The sequence below is a fragment of the Populus alba genome, chromosome 1, assembly GCF_005239225.2.
Source record: "Populus alba chromosome 1, ASM523922v2, whole genome shotgun sequence".
In the NCBI taxonomy this organism is placed as follows: domain Eukaryota; kingdom Viridiplantae; phylum Streptophyta; class Magnoliopsida; order Malpighiales; family Salicaceae; genus Populus; species Populus alba.
The window spans coordinates 12,773,434-12,783,543 of record NC_133284.1 but is presented as its reverse complement, the minus strand read 5'-3'; the positions used below and the strand labels follow the sequence as shown (position 1 = coordinate 12,783,543).

Here is a 10,110-nt window from a genome sequence, read left to right as displayed (position 1 = left end):
ATAAATTCTTCAGTTTCTAATCTTCACCAAAAGTTATGACATGGACCTAGCATAATTTTTAATTTTATTTTCTTTAAAAATAGGAACACAACTAAAAATAAGCTAATTATGAGCTCTTTCACTATTTGTTTTTGTGTTTTAAAAATATTTTTTTAAAAAAAATTATATTTTTTTTTTATTTTTTTTCTTTACTTCAAATTTATTTGTTTTTGATATTTTTTTATTATTTTAATATATTGATATTAAAAATAATTTTTAAAAAATATATAAAAAAAATATTATTTTAAAACATTTCAAAAAAAATATTATTATATTTCCAGACACTCTTGAACATATCTATCATAGGCAACACTTCCTTAATTTAGATGGCATGCATCCCTTCATCTATGTCAGTGGAATGGTAGCTATCACTTTGTTCACTGGTCAAGTCAATCATGTTTCTATATCAATTAACGTAGCATGTAATGAAAGGTCACTAGATATGCTTTGCACTTATTATTATTGTTATGGTTGTGGTTATTTTAAAAAAAAAAATTATATTAAAATAATTTTTTTAAAAAAAATTATATTAAAATAATTTTTTTAAAAAAAATTATTTTTAAAATTAGCACATCAAAATTATCTAAAATATATTAAAAATAATTAAATTTTAATAAAAAATAAATTATTTTAAAAATAGAGGTACAATCATATTTCTAAACACTTTTAAAAACACTTAAGTCTTATTCATCTATTCTCATTATCAAAATGTTATTATAACTCTTTAAATAAAATAAAATAAAAAACTAGAGAATTCTAACGATATTGACTGAAAAAATCATAGAGTTATTACTAGTTTCCTAATAAACGACTTGTCTAATTCTAATAAATTCTGGAAAATATTAATCTGTAATTTATGTGCTATGTGTGCTGCGTCATTTTTATTCAGATATTTCCAATTCCAATTTACCCTTAACTTTGATCATAAGAAATTATTATGTTTAACTTCAATTAATATGCAATTATTTTTTTATTTTTTCTTACATATGCGACCATTCATAATCCCTTATAAGAGTCGACTAATGGTAATGTTTCAGAGGGCTCAATTGAACCAAAATAATATAAAGGGTTTGATTTGACCAAGTGTCAGAGTTTGAGGGACTATAATGATTTTTCCCGCTAAGGAAGTGAGGTGTTAATAATTCGAGGCATGGAAGCACCCATTCAAGGCAAATTCCTATCATAAGATGCTAAATGGATTTAAAAATAATACATTTTTTTGGGTTGTAAACAGGCCATAAGCCCAAAACCACAAGACGAAGCAACACAAATGCAGTACATAATGTCATCCATCCATTCTCTTCTCTTCTATTTCATTGGCAACCAATTTTATGATTTCTGAAGTTGAATTAATTATTGTTTTTTGGAATTGCTCAAACTCCTTCCTTGTTCAATTTTGTTCTTACTTGTATCTGATCTTAGCTGCGATTTCAGTTCTTAAAATAAATTTCCTCGAGGCTACAACTTGTGTAACTTGAATCTTCAAAGCAAATACAAAGAGTTAATATACACTCGAGGGAGGACAGGAGGACACATTGCCCCCAGAATTTTGTTGTTCCAGCTCCATCAAAACGGGTGCCGTGTGCTCGTGGAGAAGCAAAGAACACGAAAAGGAATTTATTGGCGATCCCGAGGAACAAAAGCAAGGAGTTCTCACTCTAAAAAGAGGACAATCAAAGACACGACAGTACAAAAACGCCTCCTTCCCTTTCCCTTGTTCTCTGCAAAGGAACAAAACTATATCATGTTCCCTGTGTTTCTCTTGGAAACCGGCATCACTACAAGGACAGCAAAATAAATCAACTATCTATCGTGTCAAGAAGAAAGATTTTACTTGTATCTAATCTCAAGTAACATCAGAAAAAAGTATTTATCTTAAAATATGTTATTTTTATTGTTGATAACTATGTTAAAATCCATAAAAAAATTTACTTGCTATTTACATATCATATGATAAATCAATGTCAAAATTATATTCTTGAAAGAAAATCTTTTAAGAAAATGTGTATATGACATAATTTGAATATTTTAAATCTAAAAAATTTGTCAAAAAAATATATAATCTATAAAAATCAATTTATGTACTCAAACAAACTTTAAAGAGTTGTAATATCTATTTTGATGAGATAATCAAACATCTTGATCTCATAAAAAATATAAACAATTCTTGTGTTTATAAAAAGGTTAGTGAGAGTGAAGTTGTTTTCATGAAGACGGCATATTATTAGTAAAAAATAATATATTTTTTCTCGTGGGTTCAAGCTTTTATTTGCTCTAGTTAATAAAGATCTGGTTATCCAAAAATTTATCTATGAAGAATATTATAGAAGCAATCTATATATTAAAAATAAAAATCTAAATAGAAATATCTAAAAGGTTTTGGAGTGTATCAATACATGCTCTATTTAAGTTGCTAAAACATTAATATTTTTTTTAATATTTTTTAAATTATTTTATTTTAATGTAATAATATCGAAAACATTAGACTCCAGCAAGTGACGTGACTTGAGCACTACCAAGGATTGGAAGCAATTCTAAATTATAACCCTTGCACTACTAAGATTGGATGCAAACCCATATTGAAATGTAATAAATATTCCTCGTACAATTACAGTCATATAAATCTGAAACTGACACAGTGAACTACGTAGTCATCTTTTTACAACTGAAGACTTTTTTGGCCAAAACATGACTTCCTTGCAAAGTTGGAGAAGGGAATTTTCCCATTAATGGAGGCAGGAGTGCCTCTGCACTCGTTCAGAAATAGTTTCATACCAGGAGTTCTGGTGATGGTTAAAATTCGCAGAACTTACTTTTCAACAGCAAACTGACTCGTCAATTTTATGGTCGTATGTAGAAAATTGTTTGCAAACTGTGCAGGCTCGTGCTTAAGCATGATCAGGGATGGTCGAGCATTGATAATCGACCTTGAGATGAGAGAATCACATAACCGGCACTATAACAAATGAGCCATACGTTTAGCATAATCTATCTACTCGCGATAAAAATCACAATTACTGTGCAACGAAAGTTGGAAAAGCTATCCATGTAATGGACAGACACAAGATCTAGACCTCCAAGCATCGTTCTGAACACCACGTAAATGCCCCGAAGGGTTCGAGGAAATCCTCAAGCATAGAACATTTTCAATATATACTTAGAGACAAGACACAGTACAAGGAGATAAAGGGATGATTACTCTCTGTCAATAATCACCTGATGAGAGGGTTGGGGGGCACTTCTGGCATCCAGCTGCTCCGAAGCACTGGCAAGACCTTGTAGCATTCTCAAAATCTCAGAAGTGTCTTCCAAGTAGTACTTGGCCTTGCTGGGTTTTCGGCCAACAGTGCATGCAAACACTTCAGCAATTGGGGAAAGAGAGGAGCCAGATCTTGCACTCAATATCACCTCAAACATGTCCTCATCAGACTGGTCATCCCCAACGCAGAGAACAAAGTCAGGAAGCTTTCCCTTCAGTTTCATTGTATCTAGGAGGCGTTCGGCCACAAGACCTTTTCTAACACCCTGTCAAGCGCGTAACAAACATGAGATACAATAGCAAAGCTGAAACGCATGTTTTGTTGGTACTGCATTGAGAAGATCTTCTCTAAAAAAGGAAATAAAAGAAATAAATATACAAAATTTCCATAGCTAATAGGCATTCATGGAGAATAAGTGGTCAAATACTTCAGGATCCATGAGAAAATTAATCAAAGAACTGCGGATGATACACTTTTCTGCAACACGAATTTCCATAACAAGCCTGTTGGAGACAATTAATTGTCCGTGGTCCAGAAAATATAGAGACAGTTCATTGTCTTTCCATTACAAGAGATGACTGTTCCCAGGATTCGAGCATGCTCTTTTATGGAAGCATGGCTGAACAAGTTGCCTAAACGCTAGAGACTCTTTTATTTCGAAGGCCTAACAATCTGTAATTAAAATGATTTGAAGATAGCATGGCATATTTGTGAGTTAAAGAGGGTACGGCACCCAAATCTGCAGTTGGTTTCTAGGCACCAAGGAACATACAACTTTTTTCTAATTAAAAAGCAAATATCAATAGAATGTAAGAATCACAAGGATAGATACAGGAACAGAGCAGCACTAACCTGGGGTTTAACTTCTACAGTGTGTTGACCGCTCTTGACAGTAACTGGCTCATTGACAAGAACACTTTCCAGGTGATCTAGAAGCTCCTTAGCCTGGCACGAACCAAAATCTGGATCTGCGTACTGGTAATTCCAAGCAAGTGAACTCTCTTTCGTCTCAATGGCAGAACCATCAGTTGTTTCAGTGTATAGTTTCATTACTGGCTCAGCAATACGTTTCCAATCAAAATCTGGTACGGATACACATGTTTCCCATTCTGCATCATGATTGGTCCTGTAGCCAAAAGCTGAGCTCAAATCGGAGAGTGAAGAAAGAACTAGGCTTCTTGTGCATGGATTAGTCTAAATTAGAATAATCATAGTAGATAGCTCAAATTTACATTGTTGACATAAAGACAGAATAATTCAAAGGAGAGCAGGGAGCTTTCAAAATGCGGCAAGATCTTGTAAATGCTAGCATTAGTTGCCCTTGCTCTGTCTGTTACCCAATTGAGATAGCCCGTCCATGGCTAAACTCACAGGTAATTAAATTTAATTTTCTTTTTGGTTCGTGATAAATCCTTAGTGCAGCAAAGGGGATGAGCCTAATCACCCCTCAAAAAATTAAACATGCACATCTGTTGAATACTTCGGTCAATATACATTATCTTCCAGTCAAACAGTCACAAATACCTCATTCCTAGGTCGTGATAGATGTTTCTAACAGTCTATCACAATCTAGGAATTGTCGTCACTAACAGAAGCTCACTTATGATAGCAAGGACGGCTAGAGTGGTTTAGATACCTAAGCCGAATAATATATCATTCATTATCCTTGGATTAAAACGTCCTATATGAGGGTTTCTAGAATGTGGATAAGTTGTAAATAAACATTACATTTTAGCCAATGCTGAAATTCACAGCACAACAACAGTGCTGTTACTTTCAGCAATGTCAAAAGCCATCAAGCTGTTGTTCCATAATGATGGATATAGCACAGAACAATGAGATATCACCCCTCTCACCAAAACAAGGACTACCACTGGTTGAACATGTGGAAAATGTAAGCCACATTGTCCATTTTTTCTCCTTTACATCACTAAACCAAACATCACTAAGAGAACCAAGGGTCCAAAGTCAAAAATCACAATTTTAAGTGGGGAGATCAAGATCAAATTGAAGTGGAGTTAGAAAAGGCAATTTGTACCTCATGAAATAACCATGTTCTGCAGCAATGCCAAGCTTTTCACAGGAAGAAAACCATTCGGTAAGAGTCTCCCTGTCTCTCCCACTAACAAGGAAAACAACATTCTTAGGGTCTGTACACAAGCTGTTCAAGACTCCAACAGTCTCCATGTTTGGAGTCCTAATTGAACTTGGCAGCGTCATAGTACCATCATAATCCAAAAGAATCACTCGGTTGTTGGTCCTCTTATAAGCAGAAACAATATGTTCAACTGAAATTTTTCTGAAATTTGGATCCAAAGCAATGACTCGGAAACCTAAACCAAAACCAAATCCCCAGCACCTCCTCTTCACATGATCCCTACATGCCCTTTCAAGATCCTGCAAGAAACTATGTGCCCAATATGCAACATCATGCGTACTCACATACCTATGGTGCTTCTCATGTCGCATCTGTTTTTCTAGCTCAGGGACTACCAGGGCAGAATTCATAGCTTCAGCCACAGCATCAATATTCCATGGATTTACTCGGATTGCACCACTCAGTGATGGGGAGCATCCAATAAACTCCGAAAGAACCAGCATGCTCTTTCTTGGGGCTGATGGATCCCGTCCTAATGTCTCATCCAGCTTCTCACTTCCTTGTCGACATATGATATATTCATAGGGTATCAGATTCATCCCATCCCTCACTGCCGTAACAAGACAACACTCTGCAATTGCATAATAAGCAATGCGCTCATAAAACTGAAGTGGCCTATCAATCAAAACCACTGGAGTATATCCTGGACTTCCAAATGTCTCATTGATCCTCCTCACTGCAGCTTTAGTTTCAGACTGGACCTCCTGTATTTCCCTTCCTCGGCCTCTTGCTGGGTTTGCAATTTGAACCAAAACAACTTCACCCCTCTTATTAGGATGTTGTGTGAGTAACTGTTCCATTGCCAAAAGTTTCAAGCTGATTCCTTTAAAGATGTCCATGTCATCAACCCCTAGCAATACAGCTTGACCCCTAAACTGGTCATGTAGCTCTGCAACCTTAGATTCTGTCTCGGGAAGATTGAGCACGGATTGGAGCTGACCAATATGAATCCCAACAGGGAGAATCTTGATGCTGACTGTCCGACCAAAATACTCAAGCCCTATGTAACCTCGCTTGGATTGATAAGAAAGACCGAGCATTCTACTGCAACAAGAGAGGAAATGCCTTGCATAATCAAATGTATGAAAACCAATAAGGTCAGAGTTCAGAAGTGCTCTCAGAAGTTCATCCCTTACAGGAAGTGTTCTATATATTTCAGATGATGGGAATGGACTATGAAGGAAGAACCCAAGCTTCACCCTATTAAATATCTTCCTTAAAAATGTTGGCAAAACCATCAAATGGTAGTCATGAACCCACACATAATCATCCTCAGGGCTAATCACTTCCTTTACTTTGTCTGCAAATATTTTGTTCACAGAAACATAAGCCTGCCAAAGGGACCTATCAAACCGGCCACCAAGATCCGGTGATAAAGGGAGCATGTAGTGAAATAAAGGCCATAGATGTTGTTTACAGAATCCATGATAAAATTTAGTAAAAAGGTCAGGAGGGATAAATGCGGGGACGCATTTAAAAGTTTCAAGCAATGTTTGGGCTACATCGTCTTGCTCACTTGGTTCAATCTCTTCTTTAAGAGAACCAACATAGATAACTTCAACACCTTCTCCAAGACCATCTTTGAGTTGTAAGAGAAGTGAGTCCTCATCCCAGCTAAAGCACCACCCTCCACTGCTATCTGGACTTCGAAGTGCCCGAAGGGGAAGCTGGTTCCCCACAATAATCATCCGTCTACCAAGAGAGACAGAAGAGGGGGCATCAGAGCCATCATTGTTTTCATCATCTAGATCAGTCAGTACTCCAGCAACAGTTGCCACTCGAGGAAACCTCTTCCTCTCACGACCAAAACTTGGAATCGGAGCATCACCAGAAGCAAGATCTAAGAGGTTGGAATATGACCTTGAAACCATTGCGAGGACAGATAAAGTAGTGCTGTTCTTCTCAAAGTTATGCAGAAACAAACTTTACAAAAATAAAAAAAAATAAAAAAATATTAACGAAATAGAATCAGAACTAAAACTGCAAATAATAATAATAATTGAAATATAATGCATAGCAATTTTTCCAGAAAATGTAATCTTTTGCCTTCTTTAGAATTCCTTACTGAAGCATGTTCTACTTAAGGAATTAAACATCTTAAGAGACTATATACCCATTACAATCCCAAAATATTCTCCACCAGAATAAGAAATTAAGACTCACTCTTATTAGTTGCCCTCTTAAAGACAGATTCCATGCTTTGCAAAAATAAAAAAATTCCACAAAATGAAGACAGACATACTTGTATGCACAGGGAAACATATCAAAAATTAAAAGAAAAAACAAAACTCAACATTGATTGATCAAACTCAGAAAATACAAAAAAAAAAAAACATCTGAAAACATGAAGAGAAGTTGGATTTACTACAAACATAAGTACCCATATGTTAAAATCTGATAAAATTAACACCCGGTATTAACACAATTACCTCTAATCTCCGATACCAAAAATATCCATCAAAATCAAGACAACAAGACTGATCAAATTATATGAACACTCCGAAAGCATAAACCACACCATCAATTGAAGAGCACAACTTCTAAGGGAGTTGGAGATGACCTCTTTGAGCCCATAAAGAGAACATGCATCAAAACTCAAAAACATGCAAACGGGTATGTGAGTAAATGTAACAGAAAGTAGCTGGCAATGGCATGCAACATGAAAGAGCAAAAACGCTAGAAAAGCCAGTAAATTTAGTGACAGAGAAGAAGAAGATCAAAAGAACTTACCTTTCAAGCTTCAGATATACTAATAGCAACCAAAAAGATTCTTCTCCTCTCCCTCTATATGCTGCGAGAGAAAGTATGGCATTTAACAGACCTTATTTGGCCTTGCTTTTGCAGTTTCCACTGAAAGATTTTTTTTTTGAGATTTTTTTTTTCCTTCAGAGATATGAGACTACAAATGGGATGATGTCTCTATAAAAAGCATTTGATTCTCTCAGAATTATTTCCTCTCACTCATTATGTGAGTACTGATGAGTGATAACACTAGGAACAGAGAACAGTGGACTCCAACTTATTGGTTTTCTTAACCATGGTTGGTTTTTCAGTTAATCATTTAATTTAATTTAATAATTATTATGTTATTAAGAGCTTAAACCCCTAAGCTTGTGTCTAGCCAACCTAACTCGTTACCTCCATCTCAGGTCATGCCAATTTGAGATGCAACATTCCGCGTGCTAGTCACTCGCTGATGTATCCATTTTACCAATGTAGTGGCAGTAGTGATGTTATTGTATTATTTAGCACAAGATTTACGCACATATTCATTATGTAAATGAAACTCCCGCTTGAAAAATATTACTTTTTATCATATGAAACCTAAATTATTTTAATTTTCAAACTTTTTTTTTAATTTTACATTGTTTTACAAATCTCTCTTTCTGTCGATGAGATATATGTCTTTTGAGATGGGAGTACGAGACACGCACTATGTGTTGAAGTAGGTAATGCAATAATTTGTTGCTGTTATTATTATTTTTACAGTTGCTCGTGTCTGTACTCCGCGTTTCATTCTGTACGATGCTGCTGTCACCACACAGGATCACAATTTGTACTGTCCCAGATATTTATTACAACCTTTACCGTAGGAAGCAAGTCGGCATTGCATTATTATTATTATTATTTTTATTAACACAGGATTTGATTATATGTAATTTAATTAATTTTATAAATTTTAAAATTAATAATGATATTAATTTTTAATATTTATTATATTAATAATCACAATACTCGAATCTAAAACTATAAAAAAAATAAATATTTTAATTTCAAACTTTTATTATTAAATCACTTACTAAATGGTTAATTATCATTGCATTTCTTAATGTATTTTGCGTTGCATGTCACTTCACTTGTTACACTACCGTGAAGAATTGAGCTACCAGTCAAGGCCTATGAATAATTATAAAAAAAAAAAATTGACTCAGATTTCATGTATTGCCTTAACAGAAAAAAAATGTTTATTGAATTTAAGTAACTTGATTTTCTTATTAAATAAATATAAAAACATGATCAGATAAATTAAATTATGATGAGTTGGTAAACAATAATTTATTTGAATTAAAAAATTATTTAACAATTAACTTAAATACAAGCCCGAGCTAAACCAAGCTGAATATAATTAAAATATGAAGTTTACATTATTTATAACCTCTTCCCTCTAAAAGATTTTACTGTCATAGAGGTCTAATTTCAACTTTTCAAGTCTCACTGTACAAGACACCAGATACTCATGTAATTTTCTAACATGGAATTGAGGTAATTTGAGTTTATAAAAGTTTATTAACTCAGGAATTCTTTGGTGTAAATTTTCTATTTACCTGCAATTAATTTTAAATGTGTTGATATTTCATAGTTGAAAAATAACTTTTTAATAAATTTTTAAGTCAAATTGTAAATGGACCCATATATAAATTTGGTCTTTGCATTTTTCAACGGCTGCAGATTGCGTAGTCGAAAGGTGGGTGCCTCCTGCTAGGTACCAGCTATTGAATCCTCATCAAGTTTCAGTAAATGGGTCATCAACACTTCATGATTTGTAACCGATACTTTTTTTTTTTTTTTTTTTTCCGGTTAGGAGGTTCCACTTGGTACTTTTCCTCCTTTGTGGAGGTTTCACTTCTTTCCTTGCCCCCCCCCCCCCTCCCG

General features: G+C 34.4%; 1 protein-coding gene across 3 annotated transcripts; it reads right to left on the bottom strand.

Annotated features, from left to right (window-relative positions):
• Positions 1-2,998: 2,998 nt before the first annotated feature.
• On the bottom strand, positions 2,999-8,458 carry LOC118039239 (alpha,alpha-trehalose-phosphate synthase [UDP-forming] 5). Of its 3 annotated transcripts, XM_073404905.1 has the most exons (5): positions 8,188-8,458; positions 7,887-8,051; positions 5,338-7,380; positions 4,152-4,425; positions 2,999-3,564 (listed from the first exon to the last, which is right to left on the bottom strand). In XM_073404905.1, the coding sequence occupies exons 3-5, from the start codon at positions 7,326-7,328 to the stop codon at positions 3,235-3,237; spliced, it is 2,595 nt and encodes an 864-aa protein (XP_073261006.1). In that variant the 5' UTR covers positions 7,329-7,380; positions 7,887-8,051; positions 8,188-8,458; the 3' UTR covers positions 2,999-3,234. The 3 variants fall into 3 exon arrangements, with proteins under 3 accessions (XP_073261006.1, XP_073261005.1, XP_073261004.1); XM_073404904.1 differs by having other exon boundaries at positions 7,887-8,458; XM_073404903.1 differs by lacking the exon at positions 7,887-8,051.
• Between the last annotated feature and the right edge of the window lie 1,652 nt (positions 8,459-10,110).